The sequence below is a fragment of the Idiotropiscis lumnitzeri genome, chromosome 19 (genome assembly GCF_059441095.1).
Source record: "Idiotropiscis lumnitzeri isolate Australia: NSW breed Sydney's pygmy pipehorse chromosome 19, RoL_Ilum_1.0, whole genome shotgun sequence".
Lineage (NCBI taxonomy): Eukaryota > Metazoa > Chordata > Actinopteri > Syngnathiformes > Syngnathidae > Idiotropiscis > Idiotropiscis lumnitzeri.
Window position 1 is genome coordinate 7,285,217 of NC_142409.1, and position 25,276 is coordinate 7,310,492.

The 25,276-nt window shown below is 40.4% G+C and overlaps 2 protein-coding genes across 3 annotated transcripts; both read left to right on the top strand.

The window, feature by feature from the left end:
* Positions 1 to 1,117: 1,117 nt before the first annotated feature.
* On the top strand, positions 1,118 to 17,701 carry itgb1a (integrin, beta 1a). Of its 2 annotated transcripts, none has more exons than XM_088282872.1 (16): positions 1,118 to 1,425; positions 10,122 to 10,182; positions 10,535 to 10,620; positions 10,740 to 10,959; positions 11,038 to 11,208; positions 11,279 to 11,517; positions 11,651 to 11,806; positions 11,902 to 11,997; positions 12,539 to 12,628; positions 12,880 to 13,020; positions 13,197 to 13,399; positions 13,500 to 13,738; positions 13,827 to 14,049; positions 14,910 to 15,145; positions 15,264 to 15,430; positions 16,607 to 17,701. In XM_088282872.1, the coding sequence occupies exons 2-16, from the start codon at positions 10,122 to 10,124 to the stop codon at positions 16,670 to 16,672; spliced, it is 2,394 nt and encodes a 797-aa protein (XP_088138998.1). In that variant the 5' UTR covers positions 1,118 to 1,425; the 3' UTR covers positions 16,673 to 17,701. The 2 variants fall into 2 exon arrangements, with proteins under 2 accessions (XP_088138998.1, XP_088138999.1); XM_088282873.1 differs by lacking the exon at positions 16,607 to 17,701 and adding an exon at positions 16,105 to 16,570.
* A 650-nt stretch (positions 17,702 to 18,351) lies between these two features.
* Positions 18,352 to 25,060, top strand: rab18a (RAB18A, member RAS oncogene family). The gene is made up of 7 exons (XM_088283525.1): positions 18,352 to 18,566; positions 20,232 to 20,287; positions 21,677 to 21,738; positions 21,918 to 21,990; positions 22,215 to 22,333; positions 22,738 to 22,804; positions 23,044 to 25,060. The coding sequence occupies exons 1-7, from the start codon at positions 18,499 to 18,501 to the stop codon at positions 23,211 to 23,213; spliced, it is 615 nt and encodes a 204-aa protein (XP_088139651.1). The 5' UTR covers positions 18,352 to 18,498; the 3' UTR covers positions 23,214 to 25,060.
* The last annotated feature ends 216 nt before the right edge of the window (positions 25,061 to 25,276 follow it).

Consider the following 25,276-nt stretch of genomic DNA (forward strand, 5'->3'; position numbering starts at 1 on the left):
GATGTCTGACGTGTTTGTGCTATTCTGGTTTCTATAGGATATGTTATGCCTGTGAAACCTTACTGTAATAAAGGATTCTAGTGAAATGGAAAGTGCTACCAAAAGCTTTTTTTTCTCGAGACAAATCAAATCTTAGAGGCAAAGGGCAGAGATAATACAATAACTATAGGGTTCCCATCCTTTTAATGCAGATTCGGTTTTCTGTTTGTCTCCTGGGGCTTAAGCTACATTCTTGGGTTAAACACTCCTTGGAGACTAAACAGGATTCAAGGCCCTTCCTGTGTTGATAGTTTTTTTTCTGGCATTTTCGAGTGTGTGTATAGTTAAAGGATATCTGCTTAAAAGTTTACATTATGCTTCTGCTTGGGCAGTATATTGTTGCCATTTATAGTGCACAATTACAATTGCATTTTCTTTATATATTTATTCCTGTTCATTTAATATTTCATTGTGTACGTTTGACTGAAGGATTGGAATATATTACAGTTTTACTTTATGACATTAGTTCATACTGATGAATTTGGCCTACTTCTCTCACCCAGCATGAAACTTTATTTTTTTCGGTGGCTGCCCGGTATGAAAGCATAGAACTTGACATTTAAGTTAATAATCGTCCAGTTTCTACTGCACACTCAGTTTTGTTGGACAAAACTAGTGATGCATACAATATGAGCGCCATGACTCAGGTTAGCAGCATTGTTATTCATCAAACCATATATTACTGTATTTTATCGTCAGCTGTTACTCATTATTTAATTCAAGACGCGTATTTGCGCGTAAAAGAGCATTAGTTTGAAATACTTTTTGTGCGTAATTCCCTAAATCGTAACGTAGGAGCGCACACTCTGGATGTGACCAGTTATGTAAAACAAAGCTAAACCGGAATGCCGATTGTTTCTTCAAATTAAAATATCAACTATGTAAAATAGCCTAGATTTTACGCCGGAACGAAATATAATTGTACTTATTTTAATTTAATAACTTTTTGTTTCACAAACAGTATTTTTAAAGAAGTAAAATGAAATAATGACAAACAAAGACGTTTATTGAATGTTTTATTTTGGTAATATAACAGGAAGTATAACATGTCATTCCCTGAGCACTGTGATTTGGGAAGGGGAAGAGGAGCGCTTCGTGTCAGTTTCGCGGCTTGTTCCGTTACTGAAAACATTAATTCCCGTGATATTATTTCGTTCCATTTTACGTTTTCCTTCAAATTAAAAACAACCCCTCCCTTTTATCTGGAATGAATGAGTTGTCGTCTAAATCATCTGTGAGATTTCTTTTGCTTGTTTTGGTGGAGAAAGTAATCCGGTGCCAGCGGGGCGGTGAATAACACCGCCGCTGCTGTGGCGGATCATCTTTGGAGAGGACAGGACAGCTATCTTCAGTGTGCTGCTACGGAAATACCACTTCTACGCAAAGGTAAACAATCAAACTATTTTACAGGTTGCGAGAAAACAAATTATAAAGCACTTCTATTTTTCCCCTACCTTTTCTTTCTCGTCTATTCCACTTACGTGGTGATTTGGACTTGTTTCTTCGTCGTTTTTACCACTATAGTTCTGATACTGTATGGACATTATTTAATATAGTGTTAAAAGTGAACCACTTATAATGATCTCTCCTGTAGCCATCATTTACTGGAGAAAGTTTTTTTATGAAAGCGCCTCTTTTCGCAAAATAATTTTCAATTTTTCAGGCGTCACTTAACAGCAAGGGATGCTGCGGTCTTAGACAAAAGTGGTTGAAATAGATCCTATCAGTTAGATTGAGGTGAATCTGTGGTGTACTGTATCACCTTGGTTCTGCTTTCTGAGATGTATTCATTTTGCATGGTTCCATGCTGGATGATCACCAGACCTTTGCTGCTGTCTTTATCCAAATGACAGGCTGTACATTGGATTAGAGCTCCGCCTGAAGGAGGACGGGAGAATAAGGGCCTTACAAACAGTCGCAGACTCCGCATCTAGTTTAATCAAGGAAATGGAGGCGGGATGAGAGCAAGGGCAGAGGAAGCATTGAGGATGTACGAATGAGAAATGGGATGCGGAAGGGGTGACACTCAAGAAGGTTAAGTGAGGAGGAGGATAAGACATAGAAGAACATTTGCGTCTAGCGTAAAGAAGAAAGTAATGTCGTCAGCTAAATGGATGTGACCTTAAGTTCCCAGGAAACAGCTGCCATGACAGGTTTCCAGTCTCCAACCTGATTTAGGAGGCCTCCACACACAGAGCCACACCCAAGCGTTGCTCGTGGACATGTGACAGTCCTCGTGTGGCATACATTTTATGCGTGAGCTTTTTGCCGAAGTGATGAATGTGCACGATGTAATACTGAACGGCAGCCAGCCAGAGAACGCAAGCTTTTACTGTCTAACGCGTCAAGTCTATTCTTTTTAAAGTACATTTGCAGTTAGCTTGTGGGGTGTGTCTTTGGTGTTGGTTTCAAGCAGCTCTTCAGGAGTTCTATTTAACCAACACTTTAGGCTTCTCCGTCTTTTTTTCCCCCTCCACATTTAGTTTGGATGTCTTTGGGTGGTGGCGCCTGCTTCTAAAAACAGCCTTCGAAGACCCTCCAAGGAGTAGTGAAAGCTGACCTCCTTTGTAAGGGCTGCCCGTGAAAACGAAGCTAAACTTGTTATGTTGGTGGGGAAAAAAAATAGGAGCAGAATGTGTTTATTGTCACAGCTTTCTACGTGAGAGGGAACAGGAATGTTTATTTGGCTCTCAGGCACAGCATTTTTAGTAGAAACAAGCGTCTCTGCTTAAGCGAGTTTGCTTAATCATGAAAAAGAGTCGGACATAACTCATACCAACGCTTGTGAAAATTAGCAAAAGCAAAAACGTGATCATCTCTGAAGCATAAGTGAGAGTTGACTAACTTTGTTCCTTTTAAATCGTCACTCTACTACCAATTTTCAGATCTCATTGATAGTTGTAGAAAATATAGGTTCTACATTATATATTTTTTAAAAAGTATGATTTTAAAAATTGTAAAATAGGACGGTCAAAAAAGCATTACAAAAAAGCTGTTACGTTAGAAACATGACATTTCGAGGGAAAAGAGAGAAGTAAAAAAAAAATTCATATGATTGGCCGGAAGCAGTGACATAATAAACAATGCAAACAGTGTCCTCCACCTTGGTGAATGGATCTTTTTGACACTCAACTCTTTGCAATTCCCATTGAGTCACAATCCGATATACGCCACATATTGTCGCGAAAAGAAGAACTAAAAATAACACATCACCAAAGAAGGACTTAAAAATGTTTAATGAGCACACAATATTGACCATGACAGCATTCAACGGCAACGCCACTCATCTGGACTTCCTACATGGAGCCGGGAACGCAAACAGCAGGGCTCATTGTGTAATTACAAGCTTATAAGTCTGTTGCTTCTAATAAGTTTCTCAGCTGTTCTGAAATGCTTCAGAATAATTTAAAATATCTCAATAACATCCCTTCAGAAACCTTTAAACATGTCTTGGAAAATTAAAGATGACAATGACAATCCCAAGATGGATAACGTACAGTAATCGTGTCTGCGGAGTTGTCACTCTCCCGCGCTAACGGAAATAGAGGCCTTCTTTCACAAGTGTCAAAGCTAATCGTTTCTGCACATTCGAGCAGAGGTGGCCACAGCTGGGCCTCTTTGGACTCACACTAAACTTTGACGTTGCTGTGTGTGTTGAGGCAAGCCGACACTTTGTGCAGCTCTTTATGACGTCTTGGCTACTGTCAGCTGGCTTGGTGTTGTCCACCGCGGCTGCTTTTGCTCAGGCACGTGTGAGATTCCATTTACAAATGCACACATGTATACTTTACAACTATTTTCGAGTGGATAGACTTGGTCTCCCAGCAGAAGCTGCTGCCGAGGCATTTGGGACCGGTAGCTCTGGTGAAAAGGTCTAAATCTAGACAAGGACTCTTGATTAATACTTCACAGCTGTTTTTGTCTGAGGCTGCAGACATGTCGTCATTTTTTTATCAAAATGGTTCCTCTCTCAGGAAGGAGGTGCAGTTCCAAGAGAATGAATATCTACGCAGCTATTGCATTTTAGCTTCATTTGAAAACTCCAAAATGACAACCTAGACCTGTTTCACTCTTGAATGTCAACCATGGGGTCAGACGTGGCTGCTTCTCCGGCAACAAAATACAAGCTTCCCGTGTGATCCAGTTGAGTTTCCTGTGTTTCAACAGAGGAAGGGCCCGCTACACAAAGACAGTGTGGTTTGTGGGGACGCGAGTGTTTAGCTGGGCTCACAATTGGTCTTTGACTGCAGCACTCACTTGCCAGGTGGCAGGAACACGCACAAGAACCCGTCGGGCTCTGAGCTACCTTTTCCTCACGATAGCAGAGTTGTGTTGTAAGCCTTCCATGCTCAGACTTTCACGATGACAGCTTTGAGTGTAAGCTCGCCAAAGCATCTCATTAGAGGCAGATGAGGACAGAAGTGAAGCAAAACATCTGCACAGCAGCCATATTGCCTCGACTTTGATATGGAGTTTTTTATCTGCTGGAATTGACTAATAAGTCAAACCAGAAATGTCAGTTACTCCATAAACTATATCAAACATGGCCTGTATGATGCAATGAGTTTCTTGTTGTCTGTACTGTGTGAATAAACTTGTCAATACTGTTAATGTGGCATTTTCATCAAAGATACACATCTGGGTTTCTTCTGCAGTTTATTTTGTACTGTACATCACCTGACATTTTTTGAAACAGCCCCCATAAATACTTACTAAAATCCCTTCAGCAGATTTTCCACTCTGGATTTTTCCATTGTCCTCACATTCTCAGATTCCCACTATCATTTTTTCTTTTTCAAACCATCCTATTGTTGTTCTTGAGTCTCTCTCACATTGCCACAGTCTTGTTCTTGAATTAATTTGGGTTTATGTGCTCTTGACTGCGAAGTGAAAATAGATTTAACCACAAATGGACATTGGCGCTTTTGTAACAATTTTTAAAATATGCTCTTGTGTGTCTGTTGGCTAGAAGCTGGGGTGCAGTCAGGGTCTTTTAGTGCTGGTCTACCTTTTTGGAGTGATTGCAGATGCCAGCTGGGAAGGATGAGTCAGAAATATCTTTCCCGCACTGTACAGCTATTTTCACTCTTGGGATGTTGCCATGAATAGTGATATGGACGTGGGGCCTTTACCCAAGGCTGTGCATAAGTCTCGATTGTTTCTGTCGGGCGAGTGAACGAACAGCTTTTGAGCGGACGCTTTATTCCATATTAATGAGTTTTAACTGTTGGAAAAGGAAACCAAGACGACTTACACGTTATTGATTGCCCGAGCGGGAAAAGTCGGTCCTTTCAAGTACGTGTCCCTGCATACGAGTGTATCTTTAGCCTTTGTCACACACAAGCGGAATGCTGGCTGGCTTCAGGCCAAATGTGGCTGAGTGTGTTGTGTCAAATGCCGAGCAGAAGTTTCAAGAGCAGCAACAATTTTTTTTATATAGTCAAATTTAGGATATCAATGCAACCCTTATTTCAATATAAAATGCTATTTTGTGAGGATTAGTTTTTTGGTGAATTCTGTAACATTTTTTTTGTTGTTGTTATCTTATTGTTGTGATCCAAAATGTTTCATAATAAAGATATGCTGATTCAATACAGCTCTTTTCCATCTAGTAAAATAATGACACATGTGTCCGATGTTGCTCCCTCGGGCTCTATATGGTCAAGAATCTTAAAATGTGGAAAAAATAACGCAAGCTGATATCATTATTACGTTTATATGATTTGAAGATAAACAGAATGACAGGCTGAGGAAATAAGAATGATTGGAAAGGGTTTTTTTTTTTTTTTTTTTTTTTTGGTTTTACATTCCTTCCTCTCTACTCCCGCTCCAGATACTTCCCCCCGTTCTTTCTGTCGCAAGAATATTCCCATTGAATTCCAAAACAACCTTGCACATGTAATCAAGCACCATTTAAGCCTTCATTTGTTATATCTATAACCTTTTTTTTTCCCCCTGTGATGCAATTGCTCATTTGAATATGCTGAAAGCAAAATAGCACTTTAAAATTAAAGGCCCCAACATCTGCCTCATTAGTATTATTTGTCACACAGGGCCTCTTTTATGGCCGAGGGGGCGAGTGAGTGGGGACACATTAAGAATTAGATCCTCTTTCACGGCCACAAAGGACAGCCTGATTCATTGCTTTTGTTCTCCATGAGAGGATCCTCCTGATGGTGACTAGCGGATGGGGGATGGACGGAGACACCCAAAGAGCCTGTTTCGTATTCTCCGTCAGCTCGATCGGAAGCCGTGTAACGTCGCTGTTTGAAGTCAAAGGGGGTCACTGGTTTGGTTTGGCTCATATTGGACAAATGAACTGTGGACTTGTGATGCGGGTATAGTGGGAGAAGAGAAGGAAAGAGGAAGGAGGGGTGCGGGGGGGGGGGGGGGGGAGTCTGGAATTCCCAAGATATGCCAGACAACTCTAGAGAGACCAAAAGCATGATTGAAACCCTCAAAGTATGTTACTGTTTTTTTCTGGTCCGTCCTGGACATATTCTGGTAAAGTAGTGCACATTTTTGAACAGTTTTCAAACTTAACATATGGCTTCGGAAAATAAATGGCATGATTATAATTGACTACATAAAACGGAGTCATGCACAATTTGGCTACATGTGCCACGGTGCCAATGAAGAAGCTCAGGACTTCAACAGTAACGTGTTGGCAACTCAAACTCACAAATCTCTTTTTTTTTTTCCGAAAAAGCCAGGGCTTTCCTGCATTTGGAATATCTGTTCTTCCCCAGACATGCTAAGGAGGAATGGAAAAGAAGGAAAAACAGGAAAGGGCGGCGCTTATTCCCCAACTCTGAGGCGAAGAGGCTGACTCAATTCCAAAGGAAAGGATCCCACAGAATTCTGTGCTGACTTTGCCCTTTTTTCATCCCTAACACCCCTCCTCAATTTAAAAGTACACGTTAAGGGCTGTTTGAGTACGGTAGAATGCTCTGTTATAGGATTTTTTTTCCCAATCTGAAGAAATCTATTATTTCTATATGAGTGTGAAAATGGGATTTTTGTGGTCTGTGAATTTCTTGCTCATTTGTGGAACTTTGACTTGCGGCGAGATGGTCCCTTCTCCTCGATTAGCTTGGTTTGTTGTAGTCAATGGACCACATGGAATGCCATGCCTATGAGTGATCGTACCCAGATATCACTGGGTACTGAATAGGCAACCGTGTCATGCTGGGATTGCGGCAGATGTCTGGTGAGATTAAAAAAAAAATCAATTAGAAAAATGTCAAAATATTTAACCACGGGCTTGCGCTGTCACAGTGTGGATGAGCAAGAGAGCGTGTTTGAGTGCTATACAGCAAAAGAGAAGACTACTACTTAGCATATTTTTAAGATTATAAGGCGCAGCCTAAATGAACAGGTCTATTTTTAGTAAATTTCCATATATAGGGCTCAATGGGTTATATGGCGAATTACTGCACATTGAGGGAAATAAATAAATCAATAAACCAGTCCAGCAAATAAGTCAAAAAGTCAACAAGTCAAAAGTCATAAGGCTTGCTGTCAATTTCTGAGAAAATTATAATCCCAAAAATATGGCACATTAAGAGCATAAACTGGGTTTTGTCAGATTTTGTAATCCCGGGGGTGATACGGACTACGTGCAACCAGCCCCTGGACGCACTTCCGATCTCATCAGTGATCAGGAAACAACTATTCAGTTTACTTCCTTTTTAAGCGCTGGTGAAATACTTCAATAAGTGCGCTGCAAAGCAAAATGTATGTTGGTCCGCCGATGGTATTTGCGCATATTATAATCAGGTGGCGGAGAAAATGCTCACCTCTATGCAGATGAATATGATCGGTAATGTATAATTCACTAACACCAGTGGTAATCGACACACAGTTTGAATGAAGCAACTAATATCTCAATATGTAAGCTTATTGAGATAAGTTAAGCTAATCGAGATAAGATAAGATAATTATTCTTTGTGAATAGGATATTGACAGAACAAAATGCTGGTGCAAATGTCGTGAAATCAGCCCTAGGTTTAGGCGAAGATAGTACAGTCGTGCAATTTTGGTTGGAATGGAGAAATCGCTCACATTTGGCCCGATTCTTCAATATGCCTTGCTTTCGGTCGAAGAACACCGCACTTACATATGCGTTCAATTAGTTTCATGAAAAAAATCCCTCTCAGTAAATCAAGCAGCCTTTTTTCTGTTGAGCAATGTGATAATGTGGTCGTTCCGATTTTTTTCACATGCAAACATTTAATGGTGTATAGGATTAATGCTGTGAGAAATAAGGGCCTCATAAAACGTAGATGTTATTAAAAGCTCCTCTGCTTAGATTTTCGAATGATATTTCAGGATTAGATCGCGGAAAGAGGTACTAAGTTGGAGTTGATGTCTGGTCATTTGGATCTTGCCCCCTGCCTTACAAAGATAGTCCAGTTTTCTTAAGAACATTCCTCAGTGCAGCTGCAAAGCTTCACAGGCTTCTGACACATGTCTATATTTGCGGCTGATGGTGAATCCCGAATAAGAATATTTGAAATTGGTGTTTTCCTCCCTTTCATGCTCCCAGAATGTTAAATACAAGTAGTATGCACAAAGTATCACGCACATTTTTTTTTCTCATTTAATCCCGATCATTTTCACTAGAGAAAACCCCTCAATCCCAGCGTTTGATTTTGCAAGGCCAACAGAATATTCTGTTCTAATGCTATACAAACACAGAGCTATGACGCAAAAAGAAAAAGGCTAAGACGTATAAATCCGTCTTTGGGAGGCGGGGAATACGTTTTTGAAAAGGTGTATTTATGTTTTATGGATTGAATGAGTTAAAAAGAATGATGTACCCGTACGTGCTTTTTTTTTTTTTTTTTTTTTTAGTATCCATAGCACACCACATATGTCGGCAAAGAGGATTTATCCTACTTGTGTCAGATTTTTTTTCTTGTCCTCACTACGTGCGTTGCGTGAGTGCAACAACTAGGCTAAATGCGGTCCTTATCTCATATCGTAATACGACACAGACGTGTGTGAACCCACCAGTGAACAGTATTGAAGGCTAATCTAGGTGGCTGGAGACGTGTATGTCTTTATAACCACACACACACACACACTTCAGGCACTGAGGGAATGCATCACTTAACACCCCTCATTGAACGTCAGCGCTTCCTTTACCACAGTGTAAGGGAATGTCGTCTTTTATGGAGCCTCTATGAATAGCCAGTGACTGCCACTGGTCTAAAACACTGGTAATAAATTGTTATATCAAAGTGTAATTACAGACTCCTGCTCGGATTATTGCATTTGGTAAATTGTCGTGGAAATTCTCTGCGCAATGACTTTCAAGGGTTTATAATTTGCGGGTCATCTGGCTATTGTTTTTTAATTCCATATTGTAAATTAGATTTGTCCTGTCCTATGTTGGATTTGTCAACAAGAATTTTATTTACAGTGCTTGTTGTAGTGGAATCAGGTTTCCAATCAAATTCTTGAAACCAAGATTGCTAAATTGTCTTTGACGGTATTCTCAATTGAAAAGGCAAACTTTTAGCTCTCACGTGACTGGTTCAGCGCAGTCCCCTTATTATTAAGTCATGAGGGTTGTATTTAGAGCAAGACAGGATGAATCCATTTGGCTGACCAGAGGACCTGCGAGGTCAATATGCATTGCAAGACAAGGACTCCAGGGAGCGCATGCTATTTACAGTAAATGGAATTGTTGGGGGGGGGAAAGGCAGGCTCTGTGCGTTTTGTGAGTGTAGACGCAAATTGCCGATACATGTTTGTGTGTCTGAATTAAATTAGCTGCCTGTTGCCCTGCGACGGACTGAAAATAGCCGAGCAACCCCCACACACACTCAGGATAATTTATGACCACCAGTTAAACCTCAGCCGTTTACAGATTCAATCTATCAAGCCTTTAGTTCTTCAGTGCAATTTATTTATTTATTTATTTTACAGAAAAAAGGATGAGTCTGAAAGTTAAGGCAACCATGCGCATAAGTTGTTCGTTACGAAAATGTCATCAGGCTGAAAGGCCAACATTATTATGCTTTAATTTGTGGATGAAAGAGAATATTCTGGAATGGAAAATGTTTTTCTTTCAGATGGACCTGAAGCTTCTTTTGATAGCTACGTTATTCGGAGTCTTCTGCAAAGCTCAGAAAGGTACATTTGATGTTGTACACCTCATTCTTTCACTGTCGCGTATGTATCGAGTACCACGGGTACAAGCCTGCAATACAAATGTGTTATTCATAGCGATGACTGCATCGAAAAAAGCGGTAGCCGCTTTATCCTGATGATGTCATTGACGAGCGCTGAAGGTCCACCTCAGCATCACGGAGAGAATAATGGTGGCTGGATATTCCAATCCTGTCTCCAATTACGATAGGGCAACAGCGTTCCAGATGAACTGATGTGTAAACACAGGGGGCTTACGGGGCTGCTTACTTTGCAGGGGGCTCGGCTGCACTCTCTGACACTGCATCCTCTTCTTTTCTCTTTGGTTTTCGTACAGAGGGGAATGAGTGCATCGGTGCAAGTGCCAGATACTGCGGAGAGTGCATCCAGGCTGGAGCCAAATGCGGCTGGTGTACAGACCCGGTATGAATCGATGTTGTTAAAAGCAATGCGTTTTGAATTATGCTGCTGCCAAATCATGACATCCTTTTTTTTAATTTATTTTTTATTTTTTTCATTCTGGCTATAATTGTTGATGCCAGGACTTTGTCAAACAAGGTGAGACCGTGTCTACCCGATGTGATGAGCTGCAGTCTCTATTGAACAGAGGTTGTAGAGAGAGGTTGATAGAGAACCCACGTGGACAAAAGAGAGTCCTTAAGAACAAAATGGTGACACACCGCAGAAAGGGAGCGGAGAAACTGAAGCCGGAAGAAATCACCCAGATCCAACCTCAGAAGCTCAGTCTCACCCTGAGATCAGGTGAAGAATTGTCATCGAAAAGCTCTCTGCTTGCATTGATATGAATGGGACATCTGACTTGCGTGTGTGTGTGTGTAGGTGAGCCCCAGTCTTTCAACCTGAAGTTCAAGCGAGCAGAAGATTATCCCATCGACCTGTACTACTTGATGGACCTTTCGTACTCCATGAAAGACGATTTGGAGAACGTAAAGAATTTAGGAACCAGTTTAATGTTAGAGATGTCAAAGATTACGTCCGACTTCCGGATAGGTATAGAATTGAGTACCCAATTTGTATTTGGGACCTTTGATTAATTAATTCATTTCAAATGTTGTCTTAGGCTTTGGTTCTTTTGTGGAGAAGACAGTCATGCCGTACATCAGCACCACCCCGGCCAAGTTGTTGAATCCCTGCACAGGTGACCAGAATTGTACCAGCCCATTCAGCTACAAAAACGTCCTTAAGCTCACCAGCGATGGTAAAAGGTTCAACACCCTGGTGGGCCAGCAGCATATTTCGGGAAACTTGGACTCTCCTGAGGGTGGCTTCGATGCCATCATGCAAGTGGCTGTGTGTGGGGTATGCGGTAAAAACCAAACTGACTTATACCTATTCAGTGAATGTAATACGCAGATTGTTTTTGTGAAGCAAAAGCTCATGCAGATTTTATGATTAAAACGGAAATGTTGTTGGCATTTTTCTCATCACTCAGGAGCAAATTGGTTGGAGGAATGTGACTCGCCTGCTGGTGTTCTCCACTGATGCCGGCTTCCACTTTGCCGGGGACGGCAAGCTTGGTGGCATCGTCCTGCCTAATGATGGAAAATGTCATTTGGAGAACAATTCGTACACTATGAGCCACTACTACGTTAGTATTCACGTTTTCTAATTTTGGAAATAAGACATGGCCAATCTTCTCACGTGTATTTTTCTTCTAAAGTTAATCAATCCGTCTTTTCTCAGGACTATCCATCGATTGCGCACTTGGTTCAGAAGCTGAGTGACAACAACATACAAACCATATTTGCTGTCACCGAGGAGTTTCAGCCTGTTTACCAAGTTAGTTGTTTAGTTTTCATGATTATGTATTCTGTCTTCCTGAAATACTGTTTAAGATCTCATAGGAGCTTGAATTTTTGAGTGAAATTTAAAAAATATTTATTCACTCCATCCCATGTACATAAACATTGTTTTTGTCATGTGAACTAAATTTCAATATTTAGCTGCTATTACGGGTCCAAGTTATATCTTGTTATATCTTACAATTTGGAATTTCGTTTCCCCAAGTGAAAATAAATACATTTAACAATAGCATTTAAAAGAAAAAAATCCAACTAGGCTAAGACATCTGTTTCAAATTAATGGCAGCTTCCCCTTGAATCTTGGATTATTTCCATCTGCTGTTCCGGCATATAACCGTGTCCCAGCTGAGTGTGATCGAGGTTCTTTCGATGCCTGACCCCACAGAAGCTCTGGTGGGCTGCTGAGCAATGAAAGTTCTCTCATGCAATAGTGTCTATCCTAATTATTTATATATATAAAATAAGTATTATAAAAAAAAAGCAAAACATTTAAATGTGACTTTCTATTGTGTCCCCAGGAGCTGAAAAATCTAATACCAAAGTCTGCAGTGGGCACTCTGTCTGCTAACTCAAGCAACGTTATCAACCTCATTATCGATGCTTATAATGTAAGTATGATGTCGTTTTTTTTTTTAGAATACCATAAAATACTCACAAGCAATCATTAGAAGATGTAAGATAGATTTTGTGTTTATCTTTGATGCAGACTGAAAAAAAAATAGCCATGTCATTCTCTTATTTAATACTCCACTAAGCCATTTGTATCGCCTGCTGTCTAAACAAAACTACCAGAAGACATTCCATTGCAGGGAAAAAAAAGAATCTGCATCCATGTTATTATCTCTTCTTTGTTTGACAGTCGCTCTCATCTGAGGTCATTCTGGAGAACAGCAAGCTTCCAGAGGGCGTGACCATTGCTTACACATCCCGCTGTAAGAACGGAGTAATTACTGAGGGTGAAAATGGACGGAAATGCTCCAATATTTCAATTGGAGATGAGGTGAGGAATAGGAAAATTGGTACATTCAGAACCTGTTTGTTTTTGTCACATAAGAATCAGCCGAGGGGTAAAAATATCGTTGAATCTCTTTACCATTTCTTTAATGTGGTGTTCCTTTTAACGGGTTTTTAATCCACATTGAGAACATTTCCATTTTGATTTGTTGTTGTTCTCAGGTCACATTTAACATCAGCGTGACATCTCAGGGTTGTCCAAAAAAAGGCAAGTCTGAGACAATCAAGATAAAACCTCTGGGATTTACAGAGGAGGTCGAAATTACCCTCCACTTTATCTGTGAGTGTGAATGCCATAAAGAGGGTGTGGCCAACAGCCCTGACTGCCACTTTGGGAATGGGACCTATGAATGTGGAGCCTGCAAGTCAGTCTGGATTTTATACTAAAAGCTTCAGTCTACGAATGTTCATTTAGATATACAAAGTATCATCAAAATCATTCCTCCCGTCCGCCCACCTTTCCAGGTGTTATGAGGGACGTGTCGGCCAACACTGTGAATGCAGCAGCAATGATGTGGCTACAGAGGACATGGACCGCACCTGCCGCAAAGACAACGGCACTGACAGCTGCAGCAAAAATGGCAACTGTGTGTGCGGCACATGCGAGTGCAAGAAGAGAGACAATCCGGAGGAGCGCTACAGCGGACAGTACTGCGAGTGTGACAACTTCAACTGTGACCGCTCAGGGAACAAACTGTGCGGGGGTGAGCATGGAACTCCGAAAGCAATTTTGAGGCTCTCAATCTAAGTATCACCAATCACGCCTTCTTGTTTTTGGTTTTTATTCCTTAGGACACGGACGTTGTGAGTGCAGAGTGTGCGTCTGTGATAGCATGTGGACTGGGAGTGCCTGCGATTGTTCTCTGGATACGAGCACCTGTCTGGCCAGCAACAAGCAGATTTGCAATGGCAGAGGCCAATGTGAATGCGGCACTTGCAAGTGCACCGACCCCAAATTCCAGGGGCCCACCTGCGAAACGTGCCCGACCTGTCCAGGGGTGTGCACCGAACACAAGTAAGTTTGACCTTTCCGAAAAAAAGTAAAAAATGTAACTGTTAGCAATGTCCACCAGAAATGTGCCGAGTTTATGAACATTTATAACTGACCGTAATGCGTTATTAAAAAAAAAAAATGTTCGCTGCTTATAGTGTAGAGAGGGCTTCGTACTTGTCGTTTTTTTTTTGTTTTTTTTTAACTCATTTTGCTAGCTTGTGGGTTTAATATTAGCACAATGCGACCAAGGTAATTCGCATTTTGACATGCTTCAAGAGTTCATCATAAATGGACGTAAGGGAGAGAAGCCGGTCACTTTTCAAAATGAAATCTTTCTCAGCCTCGAATAATTGAAGAGTTTTTTTTTTTTTTTTTCTTTCATCTGTGCGGCCCGGTCCAAAGTGGCCCCGCGGCACAGTGATTGGGGACCACTGGTCTAGAGCAGTTTTTTTTTTTTTTTTGATGAATCACAATACAAAAAAAAAAAAATGTTTTTGCTACATTGTCTTAATCAGACATTTTGTCACCATCAAGCCATTATGTATTTGCCTTGTGCAATTGTTTCAATATTCAAATTTAGGGTGAGTACATGAACAGTACCTGTAACTACACCATTTTTTTTTTATTTATAGTGAAGTGTCAAAACCACTCATTTGAGTTTAGATTTTGTGGAAAAGCCTATTGACTATTTTTAAAGCAAAGAAAAGGATTTTTTAATTTTTTCTTTTTTTGTGTAACGTTGCTCTCTTATACTGTACCTATTATAACTCAAAATCAAAAAATATTTCATGGCTCTTATCCAACAATAATTAATGAAAGTTGGAAGAAGTTTAAATATCAAGTCCAGAAGTAGTAATGACATCCTTTGTGGTTTCCTCCAGGGAGTGCGTCCAGTGTCGGGCATTTGGCACAGGTGAGATGAAGGAAACGTGTGAACGGGACTGCAGCTATTTCAACTTGATCAAAGTGAAGGACAGGGACAAGCTGCCTCAGCCCAACGACGCTTCTTACCCTGTGATGCACTGTAAGGAGAGGGACGCCAACGACTGCTGGTTCTACTACACCTACGCTGTCAACAACAACACAGAAAGGGAGGTCCATGTGGTGGAGACTCTGGGTAAGCTGGAAGCCGAACAACAGTTAGATTGTGAAATAGCGCTTAAATTACAAGATACAATGTCGCCTGAAAGTGTCCTTGATATATTTGTTTTAACCCGTCCATTGCTGTGTTTCAGACTGTCCTGCTGGTCCGGACATCATACCCATTGTGGCGGGTGTCGTTGCAGGCATTGTCTTAATTGGTTTAGCGCTGCTGCTCATCTGGAAGCTGTTGACAATCATCCACGACAGAAGAGAGTTTGCCAAATTTGAGAAAGAGAAGATGAACGCCAAGTGGGATACGGTGAGGGTGTGGAAGTACAAGCTCTGTGAGATATTGACGGGAGACTTTTATGGTTCTTACAGTTCCCTGAGTCGTATTAATACAATAAACAGGTGTGGAGAGTCTGCGGGGCAATGTTGGCCGTTAAACAGTAAATTCATCATGTGTCGTTCCAAACAGCAGATGAGCTTTGCAGACTGTTAATATCGCGCACTTTCTTTTTCTAAAGTCGACTGTGGAGAAACAGATCCAATTTGTTGCCTTTGAACAGCTCTCAAAATCAAACGGAAAATGTCAGAGGCTCCATGGACTTTTTAGGGAATGTTATGCACTCGGAGCAGACCCGAACCTTTTTCCGGGGAGTGTCTGCGCCTCCTCCTTTCCCTACTTCCTGCCTGGTGTACAGTCATCCGCCAACATCAATACGACAGGATTAGTACGATTTTGGGCTGTGATCAGCCTCCACCTAGTGGTGGAGTCGAGCAAACTTTAAGTTGATGGCATATGGCTCTTCCTCCACCTTGTGGTGCGAATGGGCTGAGGTTTTACAGTAGAGCCGTCGCATTCACTTTCCCATTTGTGTTATGCACGTCTTTTCTATTTTCATTCTTGCCTTTTCTCAGTCTCCGTCTTGTCGTCTTATCATTTTGTCTCCCCTCTCTTGAAATCTTTCTGTGCTCATTTTCTATCTGTAGCAAGACAACCCCATATACAAGAGTCCTATCAATCAGTTCCAGAATCCAAACTATGGACGTAGAGCTGCTGTCCTTTAAGTTCGTATTCTTTCACGTTTCCACTTTATTTTCCTGCATGGGGTTTGTTTGTGTGTGCACTGTCTCTCAGTATCTTCTTTTGTCTCTCTGTTTGCAAACAAAAAAAACAAACCTAAATGATACATGAGCTTACAAGGGAAGGAGGAATATAATAGTGACAAAGCAAGTGCATGAGTGTGCTGTGATACTCGGGATTTGAGGATCAAGTGTCATTTCTGGCTACAATTACAAAAAAAGGCATTCTCTGGTAAGTATATTTTAAGAGGTCTTATGTCTACCTTTAAACATCTCAAAGGCATGTGGTGGTTTTATTTTGAGTGCACTGTAAATTAAAAAAAAATTCAAAAATGAATATAACCCAAATGGATGGTTTGATCAGGAACTTTAAATCTAATTGTGCTGATGTGTTTTGTTGAATTCCCAGGGTGAAAATCCCATCTACAAAAGTGCTGTTACGACTGTGGTCAATCCCAAATATGAAGGCAAATGATGAGCGAGAATTTGACATCTTCAGCGTTTGCTGTCGGTTTGGATTCTGAGGAGGATTGTGTTGTTTCCTATTGTTGCTTTGTCATTACAATGCACATGCGTCTGTATTTTTATTAACACGTATTTATATGCTTTTTGTTTTATTTTAGATGTACAGTATGTGTATATACTTTTCAAATTCATATTTCTTGAAAGTTTATGAATTGAAGTTGTTTTTCTGTCCAGCCAAAGATCTGGTGTGGGCGTAGCATTTCACTTGTTTTACCAGCAGGAGGTGGATGTCATAAATAATAATTTATGCCCCCAGAAATATTCAGATTTTCAAGTATTATGCTAATCTCCCAGTTCATACTCTATTGCCTCTTGTGTCTTTCTGCACTGACTGTTTGTCTGTGGTGTCTTTCGATGTGACAACACCTGAGCTGTTTTCGATATTTATGTAAATCATCATCAGCCATAACAGCACGCCATGTGTATATCTTGAAAATCAAATGCAATAGCAAGTCAATTCTTTAGGTTAGCATTTTGGAAAAAGGTTTTCATGCTGTAAAGGCAAATGAATATTTGTAAATGTAGTTCGGACTGCAGCTCAGAAATAACGATGTTTTATTGCACTCGCTGTTTTTTTCTTATTTTGAAGGAATCACACCACAATATAAATGTTTGATATCAGCTGTCGTATGTGTGGTTGATATGCAATCACAAATGGACTGTATACCACTTGTAAAATTATGTTTTTATAAACACTACCAATTGTAATACACCTAATTTACCAACAACAGTGACGTATTTATTCTCAGGTCTTTTCCTATGTTTTTGCCAAGCACGCCAAAATTATCTTCTTTTGTGAACTTCATTGTCACACATACCTTGTTTTTAAATCAAATAAAATAAAATAATTCACATTAATGCCTCAGAAGCACCACACAGGAGCCTTTACAGTATTGTTTGAAAAGTGCCTTTTATTTCAATCACCATGTTCACTCCCAATGCTGTAATGACTTATTTATTAAATAAACCCTCAAAACAGTCTTGATGTCTGTATCCTAAGATAGGCAGAATAATATATCGAGAGAGAGAGAGAGCGCGCGCGCGAGTTCGGGCTCCAGGCTCTGCACCTTGAGCCCCTCCCTTTTGTGTGGGTGTGCGCGTGGGTGTGCCAGTGCTGACTGTGGTGCTGGGACCAGGTGCAATGAATTACCATCACCAGTACTTAAACTGGTCCCTGGCTCCACCTCGTCGCCGGATCAACGCGCTCTCTTACGATTAGTACATCCAACCAGTTTGCCTTGTATACCTGAAAAGTGTTTTAGAATCCTGACCTTAATGTTCCCTGTGTTCCACACCTCGTTTGTACTACCAGCCTCGTACCCTGCTAACCCTTGGATGCCTTTCTTTGACTGCCAACACCTGCTGCAACTTTTGTTAAATAAAACCATCAAATTTTTTTCTACCAATCCATCAGCCTCTTTGTTCTCTGGTCCTCCACGCACGCAGTGACGCACGCACGCGCGAGAGAAACGGACGGACTATGATGCTAAGAAACAAGTAAAAACATCAACTACTCCTGGAAAGCATAAAAATAAATTTAAAAAAAAAACATTTGTTATTCTTGTTTATTTTTTTGCACACAAACCAGCGCAATGAACGAACCGGAAACTCAACTCTGTCTAACCGGAAACGGTTGGACTGCAGGCCACCAAAATCAATGCTGTCAAAAATCAGCCCACCCTAACCGGTAAACATGAATGCGAGCTGTTAGGAAACATTGTTTAAACAGTCGATCGGGTTGTTCTGTATAGACGGACAGTTGGCCAATTGGAGGCAATGGAAGACGACATTCTGACAACGTTGAAAATTTTAATCATTGGAGAAAGTGGTGTTGGGAAGTCCAGGTAGGTTATGCTAACGGCTAACGTTGACGAGCTCGATCAAAGACGAGTCACGCATTGTTGGGTTAAAACAACAAGCGACACTCTTTGGCAGTCGTATAGTCTTATCTGGACAAACGGTGTCATTACTGTAAATTATTATGATGCATTATATTAAGACTATGCTTATTTTTAAACGCACTAGCTTTGCTAGCTGGCCAGCTCAATAAGATGGTGACATCATCGCAGACAGATATTGCGTTGTCAATATGAAATTCGTCAAAGGTGTTGAGGCGCATTGACATCATCCAAACTTATATCTCCTGTCGTAATATAATCATTTGGTGAACAGTACTTTTTACACATTTCTGATTTGTTTATTTTATGTGGGGTTCGATATGTTAAAGATTATCATAAACAGAATTGCTTGTTAACTACAAGTGAACGTGATAAATAATACGCCTATTCAAGTATTTGTGTAAATAACGTTATTTGCATTTGGCTGGTTATTTTAGTCGGGTAACAAATAACCTATGCCAATGTATTAGTGTTTATAACTGCGTGTGTGATTTTGATAGCCAGTCAGGGCCATCAACCATCACATTGCAGGCTATGGCCAAGAATGCAGAAAACATTCATGAGTCACAGCAAGGGACAAGAATTATGAGCGTTTAATGGAACATCATCTTTCAAGGATGCCTGATGCCCAAACATTGGCTTCCAGGAATAGCAAACTGTAACATGTGTTATGAGTGGGTAAACATTGGATTTCATTATCATATTCATAAGGCTTTGCCATTCCACTTGATCAGCAAGGGATCTACAAATCATCACCTGATTTAGAGTCAAGAATGAGTCAACCCAGTAAATAGTTTTAAATGTTTCTTGTAGTCAGTAGTAAATACTTCCAGAGCATTGATAAAAGTCCCATTTCTGTTTTTTTTTTACCTTAATTCCATATATTGTCAGAGTATATAATTAAGGACATTTACAAAATAATACCCTTTTTCCTGGCATTGCCACTAGTTTTCATACTGTGATTGCCGGTGTAGCTAAATAATCAGAGTAAATTCCAACACGATGCAAGCTTCATGTTTGTTTATTTTTCCAGAAAAGTGATGATTTTTGTAGCCAAATCTACCAATGCACTGTACTATCCTCGTAAGTGCATCACCGAGGCCAAGGGCAGTATTTCCAGAGAGCAATTTTCTATTATTATACCAAAAAAAAAAAGCTTTTGGATGGCTTAACTTTGATTTAGTTTCAACCTTTAATCAGGGAGATTTTGGCCCAGTCACGGCTTCTACTTATCAGAAAAATGACTTGGGCACACTGCATTTGTATTTTGGCCGTCTTTAAGAATCGCTTGTTAGGTGTACTGTACGCTCACTGCTTAAGCATTCACTGTTGAAATAGTTGTTCTTAGGTCAATGTTTCAGGGGGTGTGAGTAAGACATTTACACTTAATCACATGCCGTTAAGAATGAACTCTGTCCCACTGACCACAAACTGGCAATGATGTCATCTCGCAATTGGGATAGTTAAGCACGTAGCAGTCAATTGAGCTCGCTGGTTCGCTGGCATTAATGCTCCTTCAGCATCAAATTGTGTGTAAAGTAAGTCTGTCTCTGTTTTTTTTTTTTTTGGATGTTTCAACCGAGCCTTCTGTTTTCTTGATCCTCTCCGCAGTCTCCTCCTACGATTCACGGATGACACATTTGACCCAGAGCAAACAGCCACAATAGGTGAGTAACAGATGAGATCATTCGATGAAGATAAAACGGAAATAGGAGCAAGAACCCATCCACATCATTTTAACACAAATGGACAATATGACATTGATTTCCTCAGATGAAACATTTCCCAAGTGTTTGTTGGAAGGTGACATTTAATTGAGAGGAGACCTTTTAATTAAAATATTTGTTTCTAAAATCCCTGTCTTTTCGACTGATGGGGCTCGGTGTAGAATTACGAGGACACAATATGTCCATTCTAACAACCGCCCAAATCCTTTCAAAGTCATAAAAAAATAAATAAATAAAAAGTCTTCAAAATATTTTCCAAGGTCAAGGCTTGCATGGCTACTGTTTAACTTGGCCAGCTGGGATTCTTCGACAACAAGATGTCTACATTGAAGTCGAGCCTCCTTTGTTGACTTAAGATCCAAACAAAATCACTTTTAATATCTGTTGCCATTCTTTTTCTTGTAAAAGTAATAATAGCACCTGGAGCAATACAGCCGGTGGCTTTCCCAACCCTTTGTCACGTTAACTTGGAGACTCAAATCTTGATTGTGTTTTGTTAAGCAAGCGCGCTGGAGCACCTACCAATCTAATGACGCTATAAAATGAGTGATCGCAGATTATTTTAGCAGCTGCTCACCAACGTGTGCGGAAAAAGAAGAGACGATAAGTTGCCATCGGTTTGGTTTGTGTAACGTTTAGTGTTCGTGAATTAGCTTGATAGCTCGGAGTCTGCTTACTGGAAAAACTAACAATCACATTACAAGGCCAAATTAAAATGGAAAGACTTTTCCAAAGTCAAAAATGTATCACGTATATGCTGTCCTTCACGTGTGTCTGTAGCAATATTTGAGCAATCCGAATGTGCTACTGGCAGATAGACTACAGCTGTTGTCAAATTAAACGTGCTGGTTCTTTTATCTCTAGCAGGTTTTTTTCAGGTTATTATTTAACTGACATGTGAGACTGCCGCCGAAACGTGCAGTAAATAATAACCTAAAAAACCTGTTTGACATAAAAGAACCACTGAGTTTAATTACAAACAAGAGACGGAATGAACTATATTCAGTTATTTGTAGTTGGCATTTGGGTTGGTGTAGAAAGTTACATGCATTGTGTCTTAAATATCCTCAGTTTACTTATTCTCGTTCTCTTATTTTATTTTTTGTTTCACTAACCAACTATTTTTCTTAATTAAATCACTTATTTGGGTGCCAAATTGATTTGAAATGAGTAAATTGTGTTTGGGCCTTGGTCATAGACCAAATTAAACCTTTAAGTTGAGATATTGACGATTGTCAATGGTGTTTTTTTTTTTTAAGAACAGTGCAACTGGTTGAGTTGATCACTTCAGATCAATAGTTGGATTTATCATTGACTTTAATTGTCTAGGTGTTGACTTCAAAGTGAAGACCATCAGCATAGATGGGAACAAGGCAAAACTAGCAATATGGGTAAGTTTATCATAATTTAGTCATTAACAAACTTGTCTTGCAGTATTGCTGTCTTGCAGTTCCTTCTAGTGTTCAGTAGATGGCACTCATGCAACACTTATTTTTGTCCTGGCATGGTTTTTTGTTGTATTCCATTTTTTTTCCTTTCCCTGTAAGGATGAAATGATTTTATGTTGCAGGACACGGCTGGACAGGAGCGTTTCAGGACCCTGACGCCCAGTTACTACCGCGGTGCACAAGGAGTCATCCTAGGTAGGCCATCATCATGCAGCCGCACTCATTGCATGGGTGTATCCTCTTTGTTTGATTGGTTCATTACTATCAGGAATGAAAGATATTGGTCAGGTAACCTAATTAAATGTTGGACTCGAGGTAAATAATTAACCATGTACTTTGTGAATGTGTGAAATGTTTTTTTGTTGCAAAGGTTTTTACCTCCATTGTCAGTATACTTGTGTTTATTTGATTCGGCTCAGTTTACGATGTCACAAGGCGGGAGACTTTTACCAAACTGGAAAACTGGCTCAATGAACTGGAGACATACTGTACAAGGAATGATCTTGTGAAAATGCTTGTTGGAAACAAAATAGATAAGGTGAGTACGTTTATGATTCTTGGTCTTCTAGTTATTTTTTTTTTCTTTAATAACTCACTGGCGGAACTGTTGTGATATAATTGATGGCTTTTTGGTTTATTTGATTTATTCACTGTGTCCGCCGTAAGAGGTCACAGTTTTATTGAGATAATTTTCAATAATAATTTGGAACAGTATTTTATATTAAAATGTAACAAAAATATTGGTCTCTCTCGCTTGATTTAAGAGTTATATATATTTCTGGCATCTTGTTTTCAACCAAGGTGCCAGTGGCAGTGAACCGCTAAATTCAGCATGATGAATTCATTGTGTATCCCTTTTCCTCTGTGCCCTCAGATGCTCAGAGTAGTTGACAGCTGCACCCGGCAGACCTCAAATAAGCCATTACTACTTTTTTGTTTCAGGAAAACCACGAGCTAGACAGGGCCGAAGGGTTGAAGTTTGCAAGAAAACATTCCATGCTTTTTATAGGTAAGCCAGGAGGATTCCCTCTTCTCTGAACAGCCACTAGGCACGTTTCAGCGGACTATTCCAAGAGAGAAACTGCTTTTTGAAGTTTCTCTCTAATATTCCAAGAGGAATTTTTTGGTAGTCTATTTATAAATCAAACCTCAAAACGTCAGATGCAGTGCACTCCACTTTTTCCTTGTCCTTGCAAGAGTTCACGCTCCTAGCATTTACTATAATTTGAACTCACTCTGTCCTCACAGAGGCCAGTGCAAAGACCCGCGATGGCGTTCAGTGTGCATTTGAGGAGCTCGTGGAGAAGATCATCCAGAGTCCAGGATTATGGCAGAGCGAGAGCCACGGCAGAGCGGTGCAACTCACCGATGAGGACGCTGGAGGTGGAAGCTGCGGTGGATACTGCTCGCTGCTCTAGACGACACGCGCATACACACAAAGCTTTTTTCTGACATACAGGTGTGAATACCCAACACACTCCGACACAAACCTCTGCTTCCGTCCTCCTCCTCCTCGTCCTCCTCACTTGTTGTGTAGTCGTGAGCCGAGTACCCAGACTGTGGGTTGGATAATCCAGCCTGCCTGTGTTCACACAGGCGTTCCTTTTTGCACATGTTCTTTATAAAGGTGCGCTTGAAATGCAAAAGCCGCTCAGCCTTGATCTCAACATAGGATGCGTGGTGTGTTTCGGCTTGCCACGTTCTAATTGGCGTCCGTGGAGTTGCAGGACTTTGTGACGAATCACCGTTTGTCAGTTTACTCTCTGTAACCCGTTATTTTTTTTTTCTTCTCGAAAGGAGGCAAGTCTGATCAATTAGACCAAAGTGTTTAATAATCTGGTTCTAAGTAGGATCATGGAATTATATTTACCAAGTGTAATCGTTTTGAAGGAATATGTTGAGCTGTCTTATCTGTATCGGAGCAGGTCCAGACGCTTTGCTTCAAGGACAAAAGGAATGGGACACCACACTTAGACAAACTGAAAATGGAAGAATATACACCTCCTTCATTGCTAGAATAAATTCCAGTCCTCTTTGGGGTATGACCAGCGCTCTTAAGTGCTTATACACCAAACATCCACTCTCAAGGACCTTACTTTGTGCACAGGAGTTAGTCATGCTGGAACAGAAATGGACCTCCTCCAAACACAAAGTTGGAAGTATAGAATCCTTCTAAAAGTCTCGGTAAACTGAAAATGTAAGGTCAAACATGATTTAGCTGAAGAGCGGTGTCTCAAGACCTATGTCCATCGTGTATCGTATACACTACAATTTGCTTATGCAGATGTTCTTTAATGCCAAACCATCCTGAAGTCCCTCGCCACACTCTGTTAACGGCTTGGATTCCACCCACACAACTGCCTCATTTGCTCCGAATATAATAGTCTTAGCAAGTGTTTTGGGTGACATTTTACCACTTTTATTGACTTTGACTTCTAAAGCGCTGGTGTTTTTTTTTATTTTTTTTTTTGGACAAGAGTGGATGAATCAAATGGATCGGCACCAGACAAAAAAAAGCTTTCCACCCAACACCGAAAAAGGGGGCCGCTTCCAGTCAATGTGGCACTTCAATGGAGTGCGAGACACACTGGCGCGCCCTCAATCAGACAGATAATATCAGTGATATCACTAGCAGCGCTGCATTCTGTCATGATGAGGGAAAAGTGTTCAATATTAAACAGTCCTGCAAGTGTTGCCTGAATTTGACGAGTCAAAAAAAAAAAAAAAAAAAAGGCTGCGCTCAGTGCTCCACATTCTGCTAATGGTTTTAACAGTCGTGCTGGTGTTGAATCTGGGAAATGTACAGTAGCGCTGAGTGTCTGATCTTTTAATACAGGGATTGTGAATAGCTCACTACAATGTCTAATCACAAATGGAATCTTTTATTTTTTACTTGCATGAGGAACTGCCTTGCCATTTTTTTTTTTTTGTGTGTAGGCCAGCCTGGTCAACTTAGATTTTGCTTCTAATAAAACCGTAAATAGGTTTTAGCAACAGAGTGTTATTGAACGAAAACTTATATTGTTATATTAGTGCATACTGTTATGTCTGACATTTTCCTTTTGAGATGTATGAAATATTCTTGTGTATGTTTTGTGCAGTTTAGCAATTGATGGGATCGTTCCTGAGTTGTCATGCTGAATGTACTGTATATTCACTACAGCCTGCCCTATCTATTACATTTTTATTTCTTTTTTTTTGTTACTACACACACCTCAGGCTACGTTGAGGCGCTATTAATGCAATAAACAATAATGAAAAGGAAGAGTTCTGTCGTGATGTCTGTCTGTGGAGCCGACCACTAACACTTCTGTCATAGTTGCCATGTTGGAAATGTCACTGTTAGGTGAGGGCTTTTTCACTCGGCACCCTTCACATTCCGTTGCCTTCAGCATAAAGACGTGTTTGAACAGTGTCGGAGGAAGCCTCAGACCCCAGACGTGTGATTGAACTAAATCATATTTTTTGGGCAGGCTTCTCG

Bases quoted from the DNA above. Each gene is read 5' to 3' on its own strand.
- itgb1a (XM_088282873.1), top strand. From the start codon at position 10,122: ATGGACCTGAAGCTTCTTTTGATAGCTACGTTATTCGGAGTCTTCTGC. The intron at 10,960-11,037 runs GTGAAGAATTGT...GTGTGTGTGTAG, and splicing joins CAGTCTCACCCTGAGATCAG to GTGAGCCCCAGTCTTTCAAC. The intron at 13,021-13,196 runs GTGAGGAATAGG...TGTTGTTCTCAG, and splicing joins ATATTTCAATTGGAGATGAG to GTCACATTTAACATCAGCGT.
- rab18a (XM_088283525.1), top strand. From the start codon at position 18,499: ATGGAAGACGACATTCTGACAACGTTGAAAATTTTAATCATTGGAGAA. The intron at 20,288-21,676 runs GTGAGTAACAGA...TTAATTGTCTAG, and splicing joins AGAGCAAACAGCCACAATAG to GTGTTGACTTCAAAGTGAAG. The intron at 21,739-21,917 runs GTAAGTTTATCA...TTTATGTTGCAG, and splicing joins AGGCAAAACTAGCAATATGG to GACACGGCTGGACAGGAGCG.